Here is a 27,552-nt window from a genome sequence, read left to right as displayed (position 1 = left end):
CCATCAAGCCGATTTTGTGTATGACAAAAAGGGCCTTAAAGAGCGTTAAATGAACTAATAATCAAAATCAAACACTTTGTCAAATGTACAAAATGTTTGATAATAAGCAGAAACTTCGATGTGTTAATCACAATTATTTTTGTTTACAGAGATTTAAAAGTGCATCACAGGAAATGAATGAGATGAAATAAAACATATAGAGAGCAAATTGACAAGCAGGAAGTATTTTGAATGCAAGATTGACGCTCATGGAAGAGCGAGATTACAGAGGGTAAAAAGACAACAAACCAGCAGTCGGGTCACCATGTGACAAAACAAGTAGGGGATGAGTGAACAGGGAGAGAAAAGAGAGAGGGGAGAAGAAACAAAGTAACCTGTGGATTAATGCTGCTACCCTCTTCATGACTCCACCCCCTCATGAAGCTGCATGATAGCTTGGTTTGCCTGGCCAGTGCACATCTGAACACATGGCTCATGATGCTATGAACCCAGATTCAAATACCTTATGCTCTATGTATTTGTCCATTGTGTACTAATGTCCTTGGCCAACCTGAGATTTATGTACAAGCATAAGCAGGAACCTTCGAGAAATGTTTAAATAAAATTAACTTATCTACAGTGGCCTGCAAAAGTATTCAGCCCCCCCCCCCCACCCCCCAAAGTTTCCACATTTTAATGCTACCTGAGCATATTTCATGATGCTTTCAAATCCAACTTGATACAGGGTGAGCCAAAAATATGGTAATTTTTGAAATTCGTGTGAAGGAAATAAAAAATTGTATTTCAAAACAAATTCTTACAAGAAAGTGAAGTACATAACATGCCATTTATTTGTAAAAACGAACATCTAGGAGATGCGCACCATTTCGCCTGACACATTCCTCCAATCTTGGACACCAATTATTCATGACGTTCTGCAACTTGTGTGCTTCCCGGCACATTCGATAGGGCCCACGTCAATATCATCGATTTCGCGTCTGTTTTCTTTAAGTTCATGAAGAGTTTGTGGACAGTTAGCATACACTTTGTCCTTTAGACCACAATAAATAATCACATGTAGTCAATCACAGTAAATTTTTAGATTGTTGAAGGTTCCCAAGAGCAGAGTGAGCTCCATCATTAGGAAATGGGAAGAATATGGCTGGCTTCTTCTTAGAGCTGGCTGTTCAACCAAACTGAGCAACTGCGCAAGAACCTTGGTCAGGGAAGTGACCAAGAACCCAATGACCACCGAAAGAATTAGAGTTACTTGGCTGAGATGGGAGAACCTGCCAGAAGGACAACAGTCTCTGCAGCCCTTCACAAATCTAGGCTTTATGGGAGAATGACCAGACGGAAGTCACTCATGAGGAAGAAGCACATGTGACAGCATACCTGGAGATAGCAAAAAAGCATGACTCTGAGAGCATGAGGCAAAAGATAATGTGGTCTGATGAGACGAAAATTGAACTCTTTTCTTTGTGAGACATGGTGGTGGCAGTATCATGCGATGGGGATGCTTTTCAGCAGCAGGGACTGGGAGACGTGTAAGAATAAAGGGGAACAATGAATGGAGCCAAATACTGGCAAATCCCTGAGGAGAACCTGCTTCAGAGTGCAAAAGACTTTTGACTGCAGTGAAGATTTACATTCACATAGGACAATGACCCCAAGCATACAGCCAAAACAACTCTGGAATGACTTCAGAAAAAGAACGTGAAAGTTCTTGAGTGGCCCAGCCAAAACCCGGAAATGAATCGCATTGAGAATCTGTGGAAAGACTTGAATATTGCTGTTCACTGACGTTCCCCATTCAAGTTGACAGAGCTTGAGCAAATCTGCAAGGAAGAACGGGAGAAACTCCCCAAATCCAGATGTACAAAGCTGATACAGACATGCCCAAGAAGATTTGAAGCTGTAATCACTGCCAAAGTCGGTTCTATGAAGTATTCACTCAGGGCGTTGAATACTTATGTAAGTTCGATATATCTATATTTCATTTTTAATCATTATGTAAAAATGTCTAAAAAAATTCCACTTTGACATTATGGGGTATTATGTGTAGATAAGTGACAAAAAATATCGATTTAATCAATTTTAGATGCAGGCTCTAACACAACAAAATGTGAAAAAGTCAAGGGTCGTGAATACTTTATGATGGCTTCACAAACTACTCCAAAGTGATAAAGCTAAAAAAATGCAGATAAAATGTGAATAAGTTGGATTAACAGTGAAAAATCGGATGTTTTGCCATTGCATAAGTATTCAATCCCTTTGCCTAATTAATTCTAAATCACTTGAGAAGCAAATTATTTGTTTGAAAGGTTACAAAAATAAGTGTAATAGGTTTCACCTGTATGTAATCAGAGTTTTAACTTAAAAATTCAGCTTTACCACTTATCTAAGGAGTTTTAAGGTACAACTTACTAAGTCAACCAACAAAGGCAAACGTGAAGACCAAGGAGCTTTCCAAAGAAGAAGTCAGACAAAGTGGTGAAGAAGCACCATTCAGGAGAGGGTTATAGATTTCAGTCACTCATTATCCCTTTAAGTACAGTGAAATCCATCATTAAGTGGAAGACGTATCAAACCAACCAGACTCAAACCAGATCATGTTGCCCATCCAAACTGAACAGCTGGGCAAGCAGGAAACTGGTTCGGGATGTCACTGTAAATCTAACAATGACTTTGAAAGATCTGCAAGGCTCTATGTCCGAGATGGGGGTCAGTGTTCATCAATCAACAATATCTGTCCCCTTCACATAGCTGGCCTCTGGACAGGTGGCAATAAATAAAGCATTACTAAAAAAAAGACAAATCTAAAAGCTCGTAGGAGTTTGTGAAAAATAATCGTAATGATACTGCAGGCATGTGGAGAAAAGTTTTGTGGTCACATGAGTCAAAAATTGAACTTTTCGGTCTAAATTCAAAGGGCACAAGCCAAACACTGCACATCACCCAGTCAACACCATCCCTACTGACGAGCATGGTGGTGGCAGCATCATGTTATGGGGATGATTTTCATCAGCAGGGACTGGCAAGCTAGTTAGGATAGAAGGGACAACGGATGGTGCAAAGTACAGGAGAATCCTTGATGAAAACCTTCTTAAGTCAGCCATGAATCTGAAACTGGGTTGGAGATTCATATTTCAGCAGGACAATGATCGGAAGCACAAAGCTAAAGCCACACTGGAGTGGCTGAATAATAATAAAATTGATGTTCTTGAGTAGCCCAGTCAAAGTCCTGACTTGAACGCAATTTAATATTTTGGCGAGACTTGAACATTGGAGTCCATCGACGATCACGATCAAACTTGGCAGAAATAGAACAATTTTCACATGAAGAATGGACAAAGATTTCACCATCTCACTGTGCAAAGCTGGTAGAGACCTACCCAAAAAGCAAATCTGGGCTTGGTAAAAGGCAAGCTAATGCTCAAGCACGACAGTAGGCAGGTATGCCACAAGGCCATGAAAATCGATGAAAATTCGGGCCTACTAGTTCATATAAATATGGCATTATTGGTAGGGGTGAATACTTTTGCAGGCCACTGTATCTACATGGTTTACACATCACTCTGAGTGTGCCCTTACCTGCGGCTGAACTTGGATGTTAGCTTGCTGAAGATTGTAGAAGGTCCACGTCGGCTCTGTGCCAAGCCGTCATGGTCATGCGAGAGGGAGGGCGATGGCGGCGATGGGTACTGTGTGCCACGGGAATCCGGAAGCTGCCCGCCATGAACGGTGTTTCGGGCAGATACCCCCCGTGAGAAGTATCCGGTTGAAGAGACGTTGTTGTTGATGCTGTGCGAAGATGGAGATGAGCCCGGACCACGTTGCCCATTTGTGCTGTGAGAGAAATGGGTGAAAGGTGATGGGGATGACTACAGAATACCAACAGTGCCGAGTAATCAGGTAAGCAGAGGGAAGAGGAAGCAGGAAAGGAGCTTACATGTGGCGGATGAGGTCTTTGTCGTCAGACCGAGGCAGTGGCGGCCTTGTGAAGCGGTTCACAGATAGCGATTTGTTATGGCGCGAGCGGCTGACAGATGAAACAGGCGTGGAACCATGGGTGGTAGCAGGGATGCTGATCGTCACACCAACAAAATAATAAATGGGAGAAAAAAAATAAAAAGAAGCAAACAAAAACAAACAAACAAAAAGTAAAAACAAGACAGCCACCACATGCAAGGTTTTGTGCATTACAGCCACATGGTTTAAAACAAAAACAAAAACAAACAAAGCACAGGGTACTTGGGCACACTGCACTCCACACCTAACTAAGGGCAAGGCATGATGGACCGCTTCTCACCATCGTGTTTTCAACACTGCACTTTACACGATGTGCCACCTCCTGGCAGGCCAAGCCTTGCCAAGGCACAGCTCTTTCCTCATGCAAAGATGCAGTGGGAAAGCACACGACATGACAAAACTGTTACGCTAAAAGTAATAAATCATGAAGCAGCAACGTGGCATGGAACAGGAAATGTACCAGCTAGGTGGGAATGGAGAGAAATGGAAGTGGGTGAGAGGTTAAAGAGGTTTCCTGTCATTGGGTATACAAAACACTTACCCCATTTCTTTGCCATTGTGGGCAGCTGCTGTATGCCTCTCATTGGTTGTCCGCTCACAGATGTACGTGTTTCGACGGGTAATGCTGCCAGCCGCAACGACTTCAGCCTAAAACCCAGCAAACGTTTTGGTGAGCAATCCGCCTAAAACTAGCAGCTAAAAGAAAGCCTCGATCTAATGTTGAACTTTTAACATGTCACATACGATGGGTATTGCAGATGGCTTCTTGCGTCCGGAGCTGGGAGTTTTCGTTGGACTAGTGACCTTGTTGAGCAGCGGGCTAGGTGGCACGTCCGACCTACGGCCCGGTCCCCCAGTGTTGGCCCAGCGGCGAGGCTGAATATCTCCACCCCGGTCCATGTCTGCGGTATTGGTCTGACTACGTCGAATATATGCCGACGCAGGAATGGAAAGGCCTGCGCCTCATGGACAGGAAGAGGTCACTCGTATAAAAATGACGATTTTACTTAATTTCACTCTTCGTGTAGTACGTCATGATGAGTGATTAAATTTTTTAAATAAAGTTGAACAAATAACATTTCACAATGAACTTTTCCTACACTTTCACATAAATTATTGTTGCTCATTTATCCTCGATACATAAATGTATTCTTTGCATATTTCTTCCAGTCCCAAGATTCAAACAGATCACATTTGATGTTTCAAGTGAATACGCCACGCATTGCTAGGGAACAACAACAACAATATGCATTTTAATGCCATTTTCCCTGCGAGAGCGGGGGTTAGCCTTGCGGTCCCCATGACAATCTTCTCCATTTTGCCCTATTTTCTGCATCTCTCCTTGTTAACCCTCTTGCCCACATTTCTTCTTCCACCATCTTTAGCCAAGTCTTTCTCGGTCTTCCCCGTCCTCTACTTCCTTCTGCATTCATTTCCATCACTCTTCTCAACCAGTCACTTTCATCCTTCCTCAACACATGACCAAACCATCTCAACCTGTTCCTCTTCACAGCATCAATCACAGGCTCTATTCTCATCATCTTTCGCAATTCATCATTTGTCTTCCTCTCTCTCAACGATACTCCGCACGTCCACCGAACTATTCGCATTTCCACCCTTTCCAGCCTTCGTTGCTGCTCTACATTCATTACCCATGTCTCGCTCCCATAAATCATAACACTTCTCACACATGCAGCATACACCTTTCCCTTCAGCTTCAACGACACTCCCCTCATCATCAGCACGCCACTCAGTTCCCGAAACTTCTTCCATGCACATCTCACTCTCGCAACCATTGCCGAGTCTGATCCACTTTCTCCATTCAGCATGTCTCCGAGGTAGCAAAATGTTTTCACACCTTCCAGCTTCACGCCGTCTCCAAGATCCAACTCAACATTTCCTCCATCTGCAGCTCCCTCTGTGCACACCTTACATTTGAATGTAGCTGCCACACTGGTTAATGACCCTCTTAGACCACTACATTTTTGATGAACACACTCAGCGCACATTGTACATTGAATGGAGTTCACTACGACACCCTTCCTGCACACAGCACATGGCCACTTTCCAGTTCTTTCCACCTCACCACATGCTTTACCACTTGCCATCACCTTCGTCTTTCCTATATTCACCTTCAGACCTTTTGTCTCCATACATTCCTTCCACTTGTTCATCTTTTCCTTCAGTCCATCCATACTTTCCGCAATCAACACCAGATCAACTGCATACAACAACTCCCACGGTAAACCCTCCTTTACGTTCTGAGCCAGCACCTCCATCACAGCTACAAATAGTAGTGGACTTAGTACCGACCCCTGATGCACTCCCACCTTCACCTCAAACTCACCACTGTTCCCATCCTTCACCCTTACAGCTGTGCGGGCTCTTTTGTACATTGCCATCACTACTCTGATCAACCATTCCTCCACTCCTAACTTCCTCAATGCCCATGTCAATACTTCGCATGGAACCCTATCGAATGCTTTCTCCAGATCAACAAACCCAAGAAACAACTTCTTCCTCTTCTCCATGTACTTCTCCTGCAACTGCCTCACAATAAAGAGCGCGTCTGTCATTCCTCTTCCTGGCATGAATCCAAACTGCATTTCGTCGATCTTCACCTTCTTCCTTATCCTCCTCTCCAACACCCTTTCCAATAACTTCATTCCATGCTCCAATAACATTATCGCTCGGTACGAGCCACACTCCAGAGGGTCACCTTTCCCCTTGTATAGAGGGACGAGGGTACTCAGTTCCCCATCCACTGGAATGCGGCCTTCTTTCACCACCAGATTACAGATCTCTGTCATTCTCTTCACACCCCAACTTCCTGCTGCCTTCAACATATCTCCCACAACTCCCTTCGGCCCTCCCACTTTTCTACTCTTCATTGCTTTTATCGCTTCCTCAACTTCCTTCTCAGTTATCTTCTCTGCCTGTCTTAAAACTGGGTTACTCTCTATGTTGCCATCCCATTCATTCTCTGTATCAACAGCATTTCCATATATCTTTTCCATCTTCCTTTAATTCCATCTGGGTCCACAACGATTTGTCCCACTTCATCCTTCAAGCAACTCACCCCCATCACATCACACCTCTCTTTCGCTATCTGCTTTGCAATCCTGAATACCGCTCTCTGACCCTCTTCCGAATCCAAGCATTCTCCGAACATTTTCTTACATGCCTCCTGCGCCTTTGCTACCTCTTTCTTTGCAGCCTTCTTGGCTGCCTTATAACTTTCATGGTCTGCCTTTTCTGCTCCCGTGCCCTTCGCCTTCTGCCACTCCTTGAACTTCTTCCTCTTCTCGTCAATCCTCTTTCCAACTTCATCATCCCACCACCATGTTTCCGAGTGCCTCGGTGGTCCTTTTGTCCATCCACATACCTCACCAACGGCTCCCAACAGACTAGCTTTCATTGACATCCAACCACGTTCAAGCTCAACCACATCATCCTCGACCCTACTCAGCCTCTCTTTTAATGCCTCCCTTACCGTCACCTCTTTCAACCTCCATACCTTCATACCTTCATTCTCGGTTGGTACTTCACCCGCCGAGCTCTCCTCGCACCTTTCACCCTTATGTCGCAGACAACCAAGTGGTGCTGTGAAACAGCCTCCACCCCCGGGATCACCTTTGTGTCCCGGAGGTGCCCCCTATCTCGCCTACGCACCATCAGGTAGTCAACGGTTGTCGTCGACCCACCTGACGTGTATGTAACAAGCTTGTTATCCTCTTTCTGGAACTGAGTATTACAAATCAACAAATCAGCTCCATCAGCAAACTCCAAAATCCTTTCACCTTCTCCATTTCTCACACCATATCCGTAACCCCCATGAACTCCCTCAAAACCGTCCATACTCCTTCCCACATGTCCATTTAGGTCTCCTCCTACCACAACGACTTCCTCATCTTTCACGTTTTCCATCAGCTTCTCTATCGCACACCAGAACTTGTCCTTCTCTTCATCGCTCCGACCAACCTGCGGAGCATATCCCGAGATGACGTTCACCAAGAGCTTTCCAATCATCATTTTCACCATCATCAACCTATCACTCACTCTCGTCACATTCACCACACTGTCTACAAACTCCTCAGAAAACAGGACACCAACACCATTCACGCCCTCCGGGCACCCCCTTGCCACACAAACTTGTATTTTTGTCCCTGCCTACCCTTCACCATTCTCACACCATTTCCCTTCCATCTCGTCTCTTGCACACAACATATGTCCACTCTTCTTCTGACCAATACTTCCACCACTTCTCCTGATCTCCCTGTCATTGTCCCTACATTCCATGTCCCCAAACCTCAGAAACCGATCTCCACTTCGGGCTGTACCCTGCCCATATGTAGTTGTAATTGTCATGGTTCTCTTTTTGGAAAGGATTTTTGGTCATGGTCATGGCCATGGTCATGGCATTGCTCGGGAAGATGGCACTATTATGAAATGCCAGTCGTTAACCCTATCCCAATTGTTCAACCATTGCATCGCTATTCCAAATCCCACCTCAGAATTGAAGCACATGTAAAGCTATGGTTACAGAATCATAAAAGTGCTGAGTTAGACACCAATGTGAAGATGCGGAGCCCTTATAGGCATGCACAGTGTAACGTCTCGTATTTTGGCACCACCCTCACCTCTGTGACTCACATCACTAGCACCAGTCCCACTTCCGCAATCAGCTCCCCGTCGGTTTTTCTGGTTGGCCGCGGAGCTGCGCTGCACACGTGTTTGTGATGGGGATGGTGATGGGCCCAAGCCCTGGCTTGTGTCGCTGCCTGGACGTAGCTTGAGGAGCGACATGTTCGACCCAGACCAAGTTCCTGGACCTTCAGGCTAAGGTGCAGACACATTGTACGAAGGAGGCAGAAATATATACTGTACATGTATTTTTTAAAAAATAAATACAGTTTAATAAAAACTTGGAAAACTACTTGAGATTGTGCTTTTCCTAATCATTGCCATGGGGTTCAAATGAAATTTAATTAAGACAAACAATTTAAAACCGAAACAGAATAATATGAAACAAAAAGGTATTTTGTGCATGTTGAAAACAACATTGTATTTTTCCCTGGATTTGGGAAATCCCTGGATCCTTGGATTCCCTGGAGTTTGTTCCCTGGATTTCCCTGAAGAAAACCTGGATTTGGGGATTTGGGGATTGCACTGGGTATGTATGCATTAGATGTAAGATAAAAACTTGAGAACAAAATTACACTTTTGCTGCAAAAGCACACCCATCGTCGTTCTTTAGCTTCTGTCTGGTGTGAGCTTTGCTCGCTGTACTGTCCACCTTCGAGGTGTCTCTTAAACCCTCTTTCCCCCTTAATTTCCACACTCCTTCCCATATCCTTCCAAAATTAGATGCACGTGTGCACGCATGTTGCAGAGGCTTGTTCATACATTCATCACATGCTGGACAAAGACATTAGTAGACATACGAGTACTTTTATATGAATTACAAGGACATTAGTACACAACACATAACGTATGGTAAATGGAATTTGAACCCATGGTTTCCTTCATCATGATCCAAGGGTTCAGATGGGAACATTAAAGGGGCAGCCCATTTTCACCCTAAATGTCAAAGTCTTAAGCGGATGTTTAAGTTAAAAAAAAAACCGTGGATATAACGGTAAAAGGTGCTTCAAGCACAATCACAAAGGAGGTTAATGCAAAGGGATCCACACGCATCCCTACCTCCGCTTTTGCTCCCAGCAACAGGTAGGTAGCCATGATGTCATCATATGCTTTTTTCTCCAACGAGTTCTTGATCTCATCACAGGTGTAACCCATGCCAACCATAACCTCTGCAGTGGATAATAAGTAGAGTTTAATATTTGGTTTTTGTAATAAGCACAACTGCAAAACACACATCTTTCCAGCACCCATCAATGGCTAACAGACATCATGAGCATCTGGCTAATCCAACACCATGCAGACTCATCAGGGGTCATCTATTTATTACGTAGGCAAATATGGCAGAAATTATGACGACAACCAGACTCGGTGGTGTAATGGTAAGATTATCCGCTCTGAGTCTGGGAGGGCGGCGGTTGAACCCCCATATACCAAAGTCATACCAAATCAAAGTCATACCAAAGACAAAAAAAAATGTACGTGCTGCTTCCTTGCTTGACGTTCAGTATTTAAAAGGATAAGAGTACAGCCAATCCCCACAAATCCCTACTTAGGAAATTCCCCGCGGAGTGTGGTGAGAAAGGCGGTGCCATTGTTGACGTCGCTGGCACCCAGAGTGCCTTGGGAAGTAATAGCAATCCCCCCCCCCCCCCCCCCCCCGAGCTTAGTGGTTGTGTTCGTTTCGCATAACAGTCCTGTGGTGTGTTTTGTATATTCGTCTGAGATGTGTGTGTCAATGCCATTACGATCCTCACATTCTGTAAAAATAATAAAACACTTCTGCGAAACAGTCAAACCCTGCATTGGAACTTTATCTCCAATATGTTTTTTTAAGGCGTAGCCCGTAGGGAAATGTCGTGTGGAACAGCGTTTGTCTGTCCGTCCGGTGTATGCAGTGGTGTAGTGATGGTTTGTGGCGCTCAGGGTGAAGGTCAGAAATATCGCCCCCTGCTGGCACTGACATAGTAAGAAATCCCAATTGGGGGGGCCATCTGAAAGAGCTCTAAGCTTCCCCAGCAGGCTTAGCAGCAGAGCCCTGGAACCTGTTCAAAATGAGAATATATTGAGATATGATCTCCTGAGATGATTAGGCTTATTAACTACAAATAATCCGCAAATATTCATGTTTCTAAACACTCGCCATGTTGAGGTGCATAGAGCAGTTTAAGAGATCCTTCCATAGCATGCTATTCCTATGACAAAATAAATAACAAAAACGATAACATTGTAACAAAGCATTTATTAATACTAATAATAATAATATTAGTACCATTTGGCAATAATAAAACGAACGTATAATACCCGCCCTGGTCCAAGCAGACCTGGGCTTGGTGAAAGGTAAATTAATGCTGAAGCAGTACAGCAGGCAGGTATGCTACAAGGTAGTTAACAAAAACTACATCAAACATGCATGTAGCAAGGTGTGGTATTTCTATGCAGCAAGGTGTCGTATTTCTATGGCCTAGAGACTGGAGCTGATGAGACAGAGCAGCAGAGGAAGACAAGGAAGTTAAAGAACTCACTTGGCACGTGGTCCTGGCCATTGCTGATTGGGACATACACCATGAGATATCTAGATTTGATAGACGTAATTACATAACAAACGTCCAACAGTTACACCCTTCCATCCATTGGGCCAATGGGCGATCTCCATGTTACCGAGTGCATAATTATTAAACCTCATTATACAAGATGAGAGATCTAAGCAGCAGGCAGCCCGATAACTACTAACACCATAACATGGATTTATTTACTGTGAGAAATGTCCGTGAAGTTAGCACCCTTTACCCGATTCAAAGTTAGGGTTGTACCATTACAAAAATGGGGGGTGTTGTGGATTTATTTGTACAAAAGGCGGTTGTGATTGCATAAATAGGGTAAATTATGGACTATGGTAATCCGATAATGGTTCGAATCCTGTAAAGGCCTGAGAAACACAATGTAAGACGCGAATAAGGCAATGGTTTGAATACAGTAATGGTTTGAATCCGGTAAAATAAAATCACACATGGTAAATAACGTTGATAATATGATAAAGATAAATATGATAAAGGTTGCTAACTTCACGGACATCTGTGTGAGGTGATAGAAATAGTAATTATGAAAAAATTTAATTCGGATGGAAAGGAGTTTGTAAGCATCGACATGACACATTGCCATGTAGCACGGAGTTTAAACTGTAAAACGTGGTTCTGAAAGTTGCTTTTCGTGATCTCACGAGTTCGTTGTACTATAATTTATATACAATACAACCAAATGGAGCATGAAAACGTTTTTTTGAAGGTGTCATTTGGTGCCCCATCCACTGCGTGCCTGGTGCGGTCGCCCCCTCTGCCCTCCCCCCCACCCCAATCACTACGCCACTGGGTATGTATGTATGTATGTATTGTTATGTCGATGTGGTAGTGATATGTAGAGCAGATAGATCTGAGTAGGTAACATGCTTCGTGTGTCGCGGTAAGGAAAACTACCTGTAATAAGTTCTTCATGTGTAGGCGTTTGTCAGGTTAAGATATATACTTGTGAATCTACCAGGAGGTTCGTGTGTTAAGTAGAGTTAGGGATTAAAGAGAAGCGCCCTTGTATGTCTCACCTGGTCAGCCAAACCTTTGTCCCTTTTGGCACCGCAACCACATAGACATTCCGACAGGTCCTTAGCGCAACACTAAGTAACGCCCTTCCCTGACATGACTGTGAAAGAGAACCGGCAAAAAGAAACCAGGCTGGTACACCGCCGATAATGGCTGCCACCATTTACACCTCCGACAGGCCTATCCACCTCGAGTGCCACGTGCTATGACCACACCACAGGCCTGTGATTCGGTGGAGGCCACTGATTGGGTGGCGCGCCAGGGCTGACATCACCGCCGCGGAGTGATACGAGGGGCGGCAGGACGTTTTGGAGAGTGAGTGAGTTGGCAAGCAGAGATCAGCGAGCGCCGAACGCGATTGTGAGTCTGACAGTGGGTCTTGCACCGAGTGAGTCTTGAGAGTGAGTAGAGTTGGTTCGAGAGAGTGAGGAGTTGGCCAGCAGTGGAGTTCGTACAGGGAGAGAATTGTGAGAGTTGCTTCGTTGGCTTGAATTTGGCTCAAAGCGGCACTTGGGTGCAGTTGACTCGCGCTCTCTCCCCCCCTTTGCCGTTCTTCGTCGTTCTGTGTTCATGCTCGAGTTGAGGGTCGACCTTGTGTGGAGCTCGCGGGCCTGCGTTGGACGCGTGGTGCTTGGTGCACGGACCTAATGGGCGGCGAGAGGATCGGAGCTTGGAGCGAGGCCTGGTGGCGGCCGAGCGGGGCCGTGTTACACGGATGACGACCAGAGACAGATAAGACCGAGTTGCACGTTTACAATCACATGACGTGTTCTTTTCCTTAATTCAGATTCCCTCGTCTCGTTTCTGAAATCAGTCGTGTGGGGACGTCCCGATTCGGATATTTATTACCGGCGCGTGCTTTTCCCTGTCCTGATTTTCTTTGCAATAAACCCTTGTATTATTTTCTGTATATATTCCTGAACGCAGTTTTCCGTGTGATTTATTTAATTTGCAGCAGCATTGGAGACGCCCCGAGAACAGGTAAGACTGCAGGGGTCTCGCCGCCCCCCTCCATCCCGCGCGCTTTGGTGTAGCTTTTTGGTTCCGGAAGTCCGCCATTGAGTTTTCGCCTCGGGGGTTAAGGCCTTCGCGATCGGCATCCGTGACCGCCTGATATTAATCAAAGACGATTGCGCGACAGTATGTATGTCCCTCACAAATGTCCACCAATCAGAACTGAGGATCTGGTCACATGACAGGGGGGACAGCATTTAGTAACTATTACAGTTGCATATTTCACTAAAAGGAAATATAATAACCCTCTGTGGAATGTTTTGGGGTCCCAGCAGGTGTTGTAAGGTAGGTAGGAGGTTTCAAAAATTCCTCAATACAATTATGATTTTGAAATGCGATCAACATGGACCTTGCTCCCAAATGTAGACATGAACAGATGATGACGGTTCACTGGTTTGATAATATCTCAATACAATCGTGATTTAACATTATATTTTGATATAGTAATACTATATTATTAATTTGTGATTGTAATGATGAATGATACTGTTTCCAATGACAATATAGAGATATCGAGTTTAAAGCAGAATGAATAAATGACATAAGGGTTTCCATCGAAGACATTCACGGATTTCCCATTTGCAGTTTCGCCATTGACTGGATAGAGCAACATTCAGACTTTGTACGTTTTTTTGTCCAAGTCCTTCATGAACCTGCTGTCGATGCCTGACGTTCGACTGAAGGTGGCACAGGAATGTGGGGTTCATTGAAATTTTAAAAAATACTTACATTATTTGCTAACTGCTAACTGGTATCCCCACCCAGGTCATATTATCCTCAACCAAAGTATCAAACAAGGCCGGCTATGCTGCTGTTAGACTGGCGGTCTTGCTTGTAGAGCATATTGTTACGTTTGTGGGGGTAGGTGACAACATACCATAGTGGAGATAGAATCGTGTAGGGTAGCATGGACCACGTGTGAGTAGGAAGCCAATCTCGATGTATGCAAGTAGAAAAACTGTGAGCTTAATGTTGTTTATGTGTTCTTCATACAGGGTGTGAAGACATGCTAATTAGCTCTAGGGTTTAAGATTAATCTCCCCAGTATGTGATTGCCTCCTGTGATTTGCCTTATGTTTTTACAATTATAACAAGCTGGCCATAAAAACCCACACCGTTAACCAACAACAACAACTACCGGCATAAATGCCGACAGAAACCTGAACATTCCCGATCGGGCTAAACCCCGCCCCACCATCGCCGACAGTACCCGGACATTACGATCGACAATTAAACCCCACCTCCAAGGAATCATAATAGACAATTAACCCAGCCCCACCAACCGAATAAGGAAAAAGGCCCCGCCCAATAGAGGCGGCGAATCAGTGGGCGGCCAAGAGGGCCATGAGGCCCCGCCCCCGAAGTTCATGATTTGTCGGGGTGACGTCATTGAGAGCCTTCGAGAATGGAGGAGGAAGAATCTGTCTTTGTCTTCCTCTCCGTCCCGTCTCCTCTCCTCTCCTCTCCTCTCCTCTCCTCTCCTCTCCTCTCCTCTCCTCTCCTCTCTCTCTCTCTCTCTCTCTCTCTCTCTCTCTCTCTCTCTCTGTGTGGAGGCGGTCGACTTTTGTCGCTGGCTCCAGGCTGCGGCTGGAGTTTGTGCGCTTTTGGTGGGGAGCTTTCGGAGCTTTGGAACATTTGAATAGTCGAAGGAGGGGGGGAGTCTTTTGACTGCGGTACTTTTCGGGGTAAGAGAGAGCCTCTTCTCACTTGGTGGTGGAGGCAAGGAGGGGCCGGCTGGCTGCTTGTTCATGCCTGGGTGTTTTCGGCGCCATTGGCTGGAGCGTTCCCACGCAGGCGGCTGCACGGATTGCCGCAACCATCAAGCTCCCAGACACGTTTGAGATGCAAAGCTGAGGGGCCATGGTGCCCAAAAAAGGCCAACCCCTGCTCTGCGGGGAAAAATGGCCTCTAAAGGTGGTTCTTATACCCCTGTCTATTTTTGAGTCAGCGTGGAGGGTCCCTCAAAGTATCAAATATTTATGTTACCTCAGCCTTTCCGTGCTTTATTTCATTAAACTGTGGGGGATACCCCATATAGGCTGGGTGGTTCATAATTCTAGGGATCAACGCCGGATCTACGTACAGCGGAGTACGTCTTTGTTCGCCATGACGCACACCGGGGGCCGCTTCGGCCGCCTTATGACGGGCCTTTCCGCGTTCTGGAGGCCGGGGACAAGTTCTTCGTGGTCGACATCGGCAGCAAGCCGGACCACCTTTCGGTGGACCGCCTCAAGCCGGCTCACTTGGATCTGGACCAGCCCCCCCCGCCCCACCCCCCGGTTGGCTGGTTAAGGCCTCCCAACGACTGACATTGCCAGTGCGAGTGAATTCTGGGGGGGCACATATGGGAGATACCCCATAGAGGCTGGGTTGTTCATAATTCACTGTCACGTTACCAATGGGGTTATTGACGGTATGGGTGTTGCGTGCGCTCGGTTATTGGAGCCACGCACCTTTAAGAGGATCTGGCGGAAGTGACGGGGGGGGGGGGGGGGGGGGGTTATTTAAAGGAGTTCCGGTTTGGTTTTGGGAGGTTTGTTGGAATAAAGGAGCCTTGAGCTGTTCAAGAAGTTCCAGCCTTTTGTTGCCTGTAACTCCTGCATTGGTAGTGGTTCCTACCAGGTTCCTACCAAGAACCGTGATGTCACAATATTTGTCCTGTGACAATGGCGGCCATTTTTCAATAAAAGAACAAATCTGCAATGGCCCTATAGCCAAATATCTTTCTTCGGACATACTCAGACTGTGTGCCAAATGCCACGCTTGTATCATCAAAGGCACAATTCCTGCATCTATCTGCCATATATTAGGGCTTAAAAGAGATGCGACTGGTTCTTCAGAATACTCCCAACCTCTCCTCCGCCCCCTCCATAAAAACAAGAAGAAATCGTAACAAATCTATTGTTACCCGCTTCCGCAATCTTTGGGAGTGAAAGACTAATGACCAAAGTTCTCAACCACTTTTGAATAGTAATCCCCAAATGCTCTCGTGTTGATGAACCATACCTTGATCTCACTCTGTCCCTCCCGATTTTGAGTTATTCCCTATTAAATCTTCCAGGTTTTACGCCATTTATAGTGCGAGTACTCTCTGGTCTCGTGTTGATGTGTAAAATGCAACCACTTCCCCCCACAGTTGTTGCATTACTCATGTTGCAGTGGCACAATACTGCCATGACGTCACAAAGATCCTTCAATAGTTATTTTTGTCACGGGTAGGACAATCATTTACTCATGGGACTTGTAGCGAGTGATTTAGTGAAAGCACAGACAAACCAAACAAGACAAAAGGTGAAATCAGAATCAAAACATCAGGACTCGAGACATATATCATTATGAACCGACACCTTGCACTAACACATGGATCCGGAAGTTTCCACGTTATATATTCATGACCAACAAAGTGTGCATCTTGCTTATTCAAAACAAAGTGGGAGCTCCTTTTTGGAGGAAAATGAACTCAAAATCTTCATTTTCCAGGCAGGCGGACGGAATACCTGTGAGGTTACCTGGAGTCGTCGTTCCGCCAACACGCTACAGATCAATAATCCATTTTTTTCCTTTTCAATCGAGGTCACATCATTGAGATCACAAATGCTCAGGCGGATTTATGTTTTGTCCTTGATAAGGTTGTGGATCTCAGCAGCTGTTATAATGTTGTTGTTGGAAGCGAAAGTGAGTGTCACTTTCAACTCGGGGTTGAGGCACGTCATGCACAGACATGTTCCCCAATCAGAAGGCTTTAACTAGATGGCATGCTTTGGAACACGACACAAAAATGTTAAATGGTGATACTCAAATCCTGCTTCTGTCGTGAATCTCTCATCAAGAATAGATAAAGTAGGCAAGCTAGTATCGGTCCGGTTCACCACCGATCTTCACTTTCTCTGGACAGGCTCTCGAAACGTCATCCCAACGCATAAATGTCGACTATTTCTTTATGAACTTGTCACATCTCATCAGCCATTTTGTTTGAGAGATTGATCCTCAGGTTGTTTCAGATTCTTCATTTTTCATTTTCATCTTTGACTTCGGGTTCATATTCGCAGAGAGCCATCTGGGGTCACACGAAGGGATGGCATCGGATCAACTTGGTATAAGACTGTCTTGGTCCTTTTTGTGTTGCGATTCAGTTGCACCTTTAAACGCTCTTCTTCTTTGCTGCATTGACTGTGCCTTTTTTGTCACCCTCCTCGATCGTCCTCTATTTTCTTCCTTCCTTGTTCCTGATCCTAATACGTTTGTTCATTACTTGCAAAATCGAAGATTTTTCAAGTATATTGGTCGGTTGCGTTTGTGGTTCTGTCTGTCTGTTTGTCACCGGCCTACAGGTCACAATTCGAAACAGATCGTCACGAAACTTCACGAAGTTGTCTAGGACGTCCCAATTGAGAAGCCTATGGATTTTGAGGTCAAAGGTCATCTGGAGGTCAAATTTCTTAAATCGCCATTTAAAATCCGATTGAATTGAAAATTGAACAGCATTTGCATATTGCCGCACTAAAGTGGGAAACATACTATTTTTGATGTCAAAAGGTCAAAGGTCCACTCAAGGTCAAATTTTAAAAGTCATCAATTTTCATCTAAAAAGCTGTCAATTCTCAACCGATTGACTTGAAAATTGAACAGCAATTGCATATCGAGTCACTAAATGGGGAAACATACTATTTTTGAGGTCAATCGGTCAAAGGTCAACTGAAGGTCAAACTTCCAAAATCATCAATTTTCATCTGAAAAACCGTCAATTTTCATCCGATTGATTTGGAAATTGAACAGCATTTGCACAGTCACTAAATAGGAAAACCAACTATTTGAGGTCAAAAGGTCAAAGGTCAACTAGAGGTCAAACTTCCAAAATCATCAATTTTCATGTGAAAACCCATCAATTTTCATCCGATTGACTTGAAAATAGAACAGCATTTGTGGATTGCCTCACTGAATTGGGAAACCACCTATTTACGAGGTTAAAAGGTCAAAGGTCAATTGAAGGTCAAACGTACAAAATCATTTTTCATCTGAAAAATCGTCACTTTTCATCCTGTTGACCCGAGCTTTGATCAAGATCGTAAATTTTAATCTTCATGAAATGGACAATTTGCTGTATCAATGGAAAACTTTTTGGGGGGGGGGGGGATTTTGCAAGTATCATGCGCTACGCATGACGTCTTCTTGTTGTGCAATACGGGATTATAATAATCAATTTATTATATCAACATTAGTGTATTATCAAGGTGTTTTCTTGCATTGTTACTATTGGTTTATTATTTCATTGTATCGTTTTGTTTTATATGCAGTTTGTCTCAAAGTAAGCTTCACTCTTGTGGTTGATGAATGTTATCAATCTATCCATTCCAATAAGTGGTAGCCAAGCGTCTCCGAAGTGTTTGGTTTGTAGTAAAGACCAAATCCAGGTGAATCAATTAGTCAATATGCCGAGGAGCCGACATTAGCTCACGTTGGGTAAAACAAGTTACTGTGGATGACATGAAGCAAATCAATGAAGCATTAATCCAGAATTTACTTGCGTAATTTAGACCGGACTGTGTCATTGTAATTACCAGTTCGCTTTGGCACAGATCCAAAGCAGATACGGCAAACGACAAAACTTGTGCAGAAATCTGCACAAGTTAGCAAAGTTAACTAATACTCGACATGCAAAATGATGGAGGCAACTGCTTCACAAAACTAAGATTGCCTTTCCTCAGAGAAACGATCCTGCTTTTTCACCGCAAACACTCCTGTTACTCTCACTGAAAACCCACCAGGAAGTAGCCCGTAGCCGTCACACTATAGGTAGGGGCGAAGCCGCATGGTTAGAGCTCCCACAAAGAAAGCATCAAAAAAGTAGTTCCTTAAGGTAACTACTTTTTTAGTTATAAAACTTTTTTAGTTTCTATAAAATGTCATCGGAAGAACTCTTATTCGTATTCCAATGACAGCCACCCTCATGTCCATGAGTTTTAAGCTTTCACCTGAAGTGTCATGATCTAATGAATGACGGTACACCTCCATTCAGCCATCCGGCTGTATATTTTCTTTACCTTGTTCCATTGTCGTTCTCATAAACCCCATTAATACACCCTTCCAGGCACATCATGGATACATTGCGAAAACATGGTTCGTCAAATGACACAGATTCCACCGGCGATCTCGTATAATTTAACCAAAATAATTATATAATTGAGCAGGACCAACAAAAGTTTGATCGACCTACGTTGCCTCATTTATACGACAATTCGCAAGGACAAATTGCAAAATTTATCATGTCCGTTGAACAATGGTTTTTCCACTTTAACAGGTCTGTGAGAAAATGATAAATCAGTAACATCCATACGTGCAAAATATTGCCGATGTATGGAAAACACAAATAGTTATAACTGAAACACGAGGTACGCCCTCCCAACCCTCTCCCTCCCGAGCCCTGGCACCTGCCACAACGTCAGCGAGGTGTGCCTCCCTCCTTCTGTTAGACAAAGCACAGAGGGTCGTGACTGCTGTACGAGATGCGATTGCGATTGGCGTTCTGGCAAGTCAAATTAAACACCTTAAGTGATGTCGCTGTAAATATGGAAGAGGATAAAACTAGAGGTCAAAGTTCAGGTGGACCTCTCGTTGAAGAATATGTAACGGTGTATTGCTTCAGCATTCGATTATTGTGGGAGCAAAAAGGTACTTGCATTTGATTGATTACACATTGAGTAGAAACAGAGCATTGCAGTTCCCTATGTTAACTCAACGGCTGAAATTTGAGCAAACTTTCAATTATAAATAGGTCAATAGGTTGACAGGTCAGGTTGACAATAGGTCAATAGGTTGACGGGAAAATTTTGAAAGGCACTTTCAGAACCAAAAACTTTTTTTCTTTTCCCTATAACTATTCCTACTGTCTCACCAATGCGCTTGGTGTCATTAATATCCAGTTCTGGTTCTTCATACGGCTTTAGCAAATCTTCTTCAAAGCTGACATTCATCCAGCGATCCTTCATTATTTGCTGTCACAAAGCACACAACAACATCCCGTCAAGTTAAACACATCCGACCACGTGTACCACAACCCCTAAAATGTTTTGTAAGCAGTATATGCTGTTTGCATGTCTATTTTAGTGCAGTTTGTGATCATCATGGTGGTATAATAAACAAAAATAAGTTTGGCATTAATCAGGAGTTTATAATATGGGCTTATAACCTCAAATCTCGTGTCATGAGGGCTGGCAGGATGCACTAGAATCCTAGAGGTGTGCACGCTCACCTCTGAGCTGTCTATCCTGGGTTTGAATCCCGACCCAGCTATAAACTGTCATCCCGGTGTTTCGCATTAAGGGTGATGCGTCGACATGTGCACCGTCCCTCGGATGGATGTCAAGCCGGAGGAGCCGTTCTGCCTGCCGTGGCTGTCGGTGGACCTTAAAGATCCCACGGTGTCCTCCGCCAAGAGCAGATGAGCTATCTCGCGGCACCACAATTACATCCTTACTCGAGTATCCTGCATCGACGTGGGATCCATCCAGGATTGTAACCCTTGCCAAGAAACTGCTTTGGTAGAACCAAAGTTGTGTAAAGAGCATGGTACATTGCGTGTGCATGTGTCTTTGTGTATCATGTGTGTCTGCGTGTGTACAGCGCACTCGTTTTTTCGGTTTGTATTCACAGATACTGCACTTGAACCTCAACTTCATTCCACATTTTTTTTACCTCCAAACTGCCGCGTTTTAGTGGATTGAGTACGAGGAAACGTTTGAGAAGGTTCTCACAATCTGTCGACATGTAGAAGGGGATTCGATATTTCCCTCGCAAAACCTTCTCCCTCAGCTCCTGCAACACATTGCAAATGCAAATGGAATAAAAACAAAACAAAACATTTAAATCCTGAAATTAGCGAATCAGACTCTCATGAGGTTATAGTAACAAATGTTGGAATTTCCATCAAAGACAAAGTCAATTGCATTGTTGAGGAAATTCAAAAAAGTTACGGTGAGGGAGTCTAGAATATGGGAATATTATTAAAACAAAATACAAAACGCAAAATAAAGACTTCCTGGATTCATGTTCTTTTTGTGTAGATGTGTGGCCTCTACTCTGAGACATTTTTTTTTTTTTTTTGTATACAAGATCGAGGCTCGTGAAAGAGCGAACATTAACCACACAAAAAGTCAAACGGACACATAAAACACAAAATAAGGGGAGCGGCAGACAAGATGGGGAGAGAGGGGGAACTTCTGAACGTACGTCTGTCCGTCCGTCCGTACGGCTAAACCTCGTTTTTATCAGCAACCACGTGTCCGACCGAGACGAAACCCCCAGGGTAGTAGCGACACCCGTGCGGAATGTTTCCACGATAATTGTGACGTCACAGGTCACGGAGCGTGGTAGCCATCCTGGACTAAACGCAAATAATTGAAAAACCATCCCTCGGAAACCGCCGAACGGAAGCATCCGAAACCCGGCACACTGTCAAGTACTCCAAATGGGGAACAAATGCATCATAATTATGACATCATAGGTGAAGTGGTATACCAGCCAGTAATGTTTTAATTGAATTCCTTATCCTAAAAATCTTAAATTGCATGCACATCATTTATGACCCATTTGTATTGAAATATTACATTTATGACATCAGAGGTAACATCGTTTGGCAGCCATATTGGATTCAACCTTAAACCTTCACAAAAAACATCCCTAGCTTCCATAGCTTGGCAAAGCCGTTCTGTGGCAGATACATTATGGATTGTTCGTGATGTTGTACTTTGGCAGATAAATTTGGGACATAGTCCCAAAGCTCAGGATATAATTCCAGATTACCTCACCTAAGAGGAACTGCTGTCAATAAACATTTTGTGTGTTCATAACTGTCTCTCTTTGTGCATTTGTGTTCTGGAGCCCGTGTATCGGTCCAGGCTGGATATATAAGACAGTGTTCCCAGCACCTCGGCAGTTAGTCAGGTTCACTCTGTTTTTTCGTTCAAAATTTTTGGAGATTAGCAAAACTATACATTTTTGGAATATTCAGAGCATGAGGAATCCAAAAATTAATGTTGGCATTTGCGTAGACACCTGCATGGCCGCCATTTTGGATTTTCAAAATGGCCGCCATAAAATACATAATTTGCGCTATCTCGGCTTCTCGTCAACCTCGAATATTATTTAAATATGCTAATCCTATGTTTTCTGGGTCAAGAAAACCATTGGTGGGATCATTAGACTTCTAATCCTAACACTTGCTTCACTTTTAGGACTTTCCAGATGTTAGTCAGGACAGTGATGAAGATCTGTAAAAGCATATTCCTGAACGGTATAAACCTAGTAGATCCTGTGTATAGGACTTATAGTTCAATCTGATACTAACAAGGCTGCTTTCTTGCTTTATAAACCCAGACCTATAACTTCAAAGGACTTACAATATCATGTATTATGTAATACAGTTATATCACAAATATAAAGACAATGGTTTTCAATTACCTTTGTTTGTTGCTTTTCTATAATCCTGAGCACTATTTTGAGGCCTTTATTGGATTCCTTGACCCAGAAAACATAGGATTAGCATATTTAATTAAGTTTCTAGGTTGTCTAGAAGCCGAGATAGCGCAAAATATGTATTTTATGGCGGCCATTTTGAAAATCCAAAATGTGTGTGTGCAAATGCCAAGATTGATTTTCGGATTCTCCATGCTCTGATGATTCTAAAAATGTACGGGTTTGCTAATCTCCCAAAATTTTGAACGAAATTATATTTGTTAACATAGTGAACCTGACTAAGTGTGTGATACTAGAGTAGATACTACGAGTGTGCTTCAAGGTTAACAAAAACTTTTTTTATTGTAGAATGTGCAACAATATTTTGAATGCCGATATTTTGTAGAACGATATTGTCCACAAGTTATGCAAGAAGTGACATCAAGGCTTGACAAAACATTTTGGATAAAATAAAGATGGCGGCACTCGTCAGAGGAGTGCAACAGGAGTGCAGTCACGTGACAAAATGGTGCTGCAAGTTCAAATATAGCTTTGACTCGGTGAGTGATCTTGAGCATTCTCACATGCAACCAACTGCTCTCCCTCAAGGAAACATTAAACGTGTCGAACGGATCATTTTGGAGAACCGCCAGATCATTAAACGTGAAATTGCAGAACATTTGGACGTCATTGTTGGAAGAGGGGAAACGATCGTTCATTCCCACTTGAAATTCGGGTTCCAGGTTTGCTCCACATGGAGATTGAATCTGCAGCTAGTGCTTCCACCTCCAAAACTTTCCATGTTAAATCGTACCCTGTTGTGCTGTATTCGTCGAATCAGTGTCCCTCTTAAAGTCTGACCGACTCGTCTCGGGTTTGGCTAGTCGGCTTGTGTTTCTGTTTTCACTCCACGTGGTTCGTTTTTGCTCCTTTTCTCCCAACTATTTGCATTTCTGATCCCTCAGTTGAATCCTTAATCAGCAGGTCGTCCTCCCATCCTAAACTGTGTGGACCTCAAAACTCCTGTGTGTGGACCATTGCATCAGAGATCCTGAAAAACTACCAGATGGAGGGAAATGATTTCTCAGAAGTAATCTCGACATGTGATGAGACCTGGGACCTATGCCAGAGTCAAAGCAGGCCGGCATAGAATGGAGAAATCCATGGTCTCCAACATCAATAAAAAAAATTCAAGGTGCTGCCATCATCCAGAAAGCTTATGGCTCCAGTTGTTTGGTACCATAACAATTGAATTCACCTAGAATTTGTTGAATGCCAGAAAGCGAGACCAACGACACGCAGAAAGAGACCAGATATGCTCAGGGTGACCTCACCGCACCATCACACAAGTAAACCTTGATCAATCCTACTCTAGTGGAGATGCGTTGGAAAGTTGGAAATTATCCTCCATGCAGTCTGGAGTTGCCACCATGTGATTATTCTCTCTTTGGACCACTCGAAGAACATCGGGGTGCTATTAAGATACAAATGGTGAATACGTCAAAGCTACCTTTGTATCCTGAAATGGCTGTGTTGTGTAAACATGTCCTGAACCAGCTGCGTAGCAATCGCCAAAATATTTAAGCAGATGCAATCAAGGTACAACGACACCAAGAGGGTAAGCGCGTGTGTCTATCAGTTGCATACCTTGAGAAATGGGTGAAACTTAAACAACCTCGCCATACTTTTTTTTCTACCCTTGCATGTTAATTATCAATTATATTGTTGTGGTTTTGAGGCGTCCCAAAGAGATCCTCACAGTTAGAGCAGTTATTTCATAGTATACTGTTTAGCTTAACTGTCTAAAGTCCATGTTGATAGATCTGTGTTGCAATTGTGGAGTTGGAAATCCCATTTATGTATTTTTCCTTATTCTCCATTATTTTCAACAAACGTGTGCCGCACATTTTAATCACAGCCCCCAAAACCACTTCAAACCGCTTCATGAATGCCTGAGACAAAGAATTGGGGCAAAACCCGAGGCAGTCTCAAGCCCATTGTCTTCACAGGCCCCAAAACCCCCTTCAAACACGTTTCGTGAATAGTCTCCATTTCTAAAGATCATGCTTTACAGGTAAAAGCAACTCCGTGAGCTTAAGCCTAGGGCAGCACCAAGGCTTTATTACTGCAGCATGATGTCACAACCTTAGGCTGGTAACACATCAGTGTGTCTCCGATACACTGTCTTTACCACAGTGCCAAGCACGACCAAACATGTTCAACCAAGCGGAGGTCTCGATGCCACTTGCATAACTGGGGATGATCCCAACATTCTCATTGTGGAATTTCAGCTAAATTGCCAATATAAAACCCACACATCATCCTTTTCACTTGTCCTTCCCTATTGTTTTAAGTCAACCACAAGATGTGGCAAGAAGAAGAAGAAGAAGCAGAGGAAGAAGCAGAAGAGGAAGAAGTAGAAGAAGAAGAAGAAGAAGAAGAGGCAGCAGAAGAAGACCACTCCTTTTGCATCTTCAGATGCATATGGCTGCCAAAGCAGTTTCTCCATATTGGGCACAACCCTAGCTAGGTCGCCTAGGTCGCCACTAAGTCGCCACTTTGATGCAGGATGCTCGAATAGCTCATTCATCCCGATAAACTGGTTCTCATTTTGCCGACCTCGGGGGGATGACAAGCTGAGACAACCCACCTAGTTTTAATTCAACGGAATGACAGGGGCTTGAACTCAGGACCCTGAGATCTCAAGCCAGCCACCTTAACTATTAAGCCAACAGCAAGATTTTGTGGCAGCAAAACAATACCAGGCAATTCCTTTCACCAAACAAAGACAAGTTTATGATTAAAGGGACCAAACCAGTATTGTAGTAGAGAAAAAGCAGCATTGGTGCATCTGACGGATACCAAGCCAAGAATGGTTCCATTTTCCTGCTAATGGAAAAGATAGGTTTACCTGCACCTTCGGAAAGCATATCTTTTATGTCTCGATCATGGAATGAAACAAAGGGTTCATGATGAAGCACAAAAAGAGGCAAAAACCATGAAACTGTGGCGGGCACAAGGGGCAATAATTCCGCGCACCAGTGGGTGGCGCGAGCGTCCAGGCGGGGAACTAAAATGCATGCCCCGCCTTTCGACCGATCGGCCACGCCCGGGGGCAAGGCGTGGCCTCGGGACATATATGCGGGCTCTAAGTTCGAGCCCGCCCAGTGCTGAAGTGCGAGCTCTGAATAAAGACTCTTGTTGTACCAACGCGTTGTGGCCTACCTCTCTGGCAACCGAGTCGTGTGTGCGCAGCACCACACTGGTGACCCCGATTGGTTCAGCCGTTGCTGACCCCCGAACGCGCCATGGCCACCAACGCCGTCGGTCAAACTCCCGGAGTTTTGGGAAGCGCAAGCCGACGTTTGGTTTGTGCAGGCCGAAGCTCAATTTCAGCTCCGAGGCATCACGGCGGACGAGACCCGGTACTACCACGTGGTCGCCGCCCTCGGGCCCGGCACTGCCGCCCGAGTCGTGTCCATCCTTCGGCGCCCGCCGGGCGACCACAAGCACGAGGCGCTCAAACGCCTCCTCCTCGCCACGTTCGGGCTCACAGAGATCGAACGGGCCGACCGCCTCCTGGACCTTCCCGCCCTCGGTGACACACGACCATCCGTCCGGATGGATTTCATGCTGTCTCTGCTTGGGGACCAGCGCCCGGATTTCTTGTTCCGCACACTCTTCCTCCGCCAGCTACCGATACAGGTGCGCCTCGCGCTGGCCGGTTCCAAACTAAAGGAACCCCGCGCCCTGGCCGGAGAGGCCGACAAGTTTTTCGCGGCCTGCGACACGCGGTCGGTTTACGGTGCTGCCGTAGTGGCTCCCGGTGCGGAGGCTCCAGCGCCCCCGGTTTCCCTCGTGGCCGCTGCTGCGCGCCGCCCACTACGCCACCGCCACCACCACCACCGCCGCCGCCGCCGGCACGGCCGACGCGGCCGCCACAAACCTGGTGCTACTACCATGCCAGGTTCGGCCGCAAGGCTAAAACGTGCCGCCCGCCGTGTTCTTTTGACGGGTCGGGAAACGACCTGGCCGGCGCTCACTTGCGGCCCTGAGCGTCGGCCATTCCGGCAGCCTCCTGTTCATCACGGACACCTTGTCCGGGCGCCGTTTTCTTTGCGACACGGGAGCGCAGGTAAGCGTCCTCCCTGCCTCCACGTCCGACCAGCAAACCGCGGGCCGGGGCCCCGCTTTGCTTGCCGCCAACGGTACACCCATCCGCACATTTGGGAAGCGTTGCCTCTCACTGCGGTTCGGAGGGCAGCGCTTTCAATGGTCGTTCGTTACCGCCAGCGTGCCAATGGCCCTGCTCGGCGCGGACTTCCTATGTGCGCATGGGCTGTTGGTCGACGTTAAGCGCAGACGTCTCGTCCAGGCCGAAAACTTCAGCTCGCTCGCTTGTTCGCTGAGCGGCTCATTGAGCAGCTCGCTGAGAGGCTCACCGAGCGGCTTGCCAAGCGGCTTGCTGAAAGGTTCCCTCCCGGCGAGGTTAGTCTGCACGCTTCCGGCAGCGGACGAGTTTACCCGCCTCCTCGCCAGTTTTCCGGCCCTCACGCGGCCCGCCTTCTCAGCGGTGGCCGTCAAACACGGGGTGGAGCACCATATCCCCACGGTCGGGTCGTCGGTCTACGCCCGGGCACGCCGACTCGACCCCACGAAGCTCGCCATGGCGAAAGCGGAGTTCGCCACGCTGGAACGGCTGGGGATCGTACGGCGCTCCAACAGCACTTGGGCTTCTCCTCTGCACATTGTGCCGAAGCCCGGTGGAGGATGGCGGCCAGGCGGTGACTACCGCCGGCTCAATGATGCCAACACCCCCGACCGCTACCCGGTCCCGCATATC

At 45.3% G+C, this 27,552-nt stretch overlaps 1 protein-coding gene across 10 annotated transcripts in view; it reads right to left on the bottom strand.

Annotated features, from left to right (window-relative positions):
• Positions 1-27,552, bottom strand: part of LOC137413183 (MAP/microtubule affinity-regulating kinase 3-like) — a 120,300-nt gene that overhangs the window by 2,401 nt on the left and 90,347 nt on the right. For 6 of the 10 annotated variants that reach the window (XM_078780391.1, XM_078780386.1, XM_078780388.1 and 3 more), the window contains 8 exons: positions 20,952-21,071; positions 20,152-20,251; positions 9,715-9,824; positions 8,652-8,850; positions 4,756-4,967; positions 4,553-4,659; positions 3,932-4,066; positions 3,574-3,828 (listed from right to left, as the gene is read on the bottom strand). In XM_078780391.1, the coding sequence (XP_078636517.1) occupies positions 3,574-3,828; positions 3,932-4,066; positions 4,553-4,659; positions 4,756-4,967; positions 8,652-8,850; positions 9,715-9,824; positions 20,152-20,251; positions 20,952-21,071 (1,238 nt within the window). Of the gene's footprint in view, positions 1-3,573; positions 3,829-3,931; positions 4,067-4,552; positions 4,660-4,755; positions 4,974-8,651; positions 8,851-9,714; positions 9,825-20,151; positions 20,252-20,951; positions 21,072-27,552 lie in introns of all 10 variants that reach the window. The other 4 variants (XM_078780384.1, XM_078780385.1, XM_078780389.1 and 1 more) reach the window with 1 other exon arrangement.

The sequence above is a fragment of the Myxine glutinosa genome, chromosome 6 (genome assembly GCF_964187855.1).
Source record: "Myxine glutinosa chromosome 6, kmMyxGlut1.1, whole genome shotgun sequence".
Lineage (NCBI taxonomy): Eukaryota > Metazoa > Chordata > Myxini > Myxiniformes > Myxinidae > Myxine > Myxine glutinosa.
This window is presented reverse-complemented; position numbering and strand designations above follow the sequence as displayed.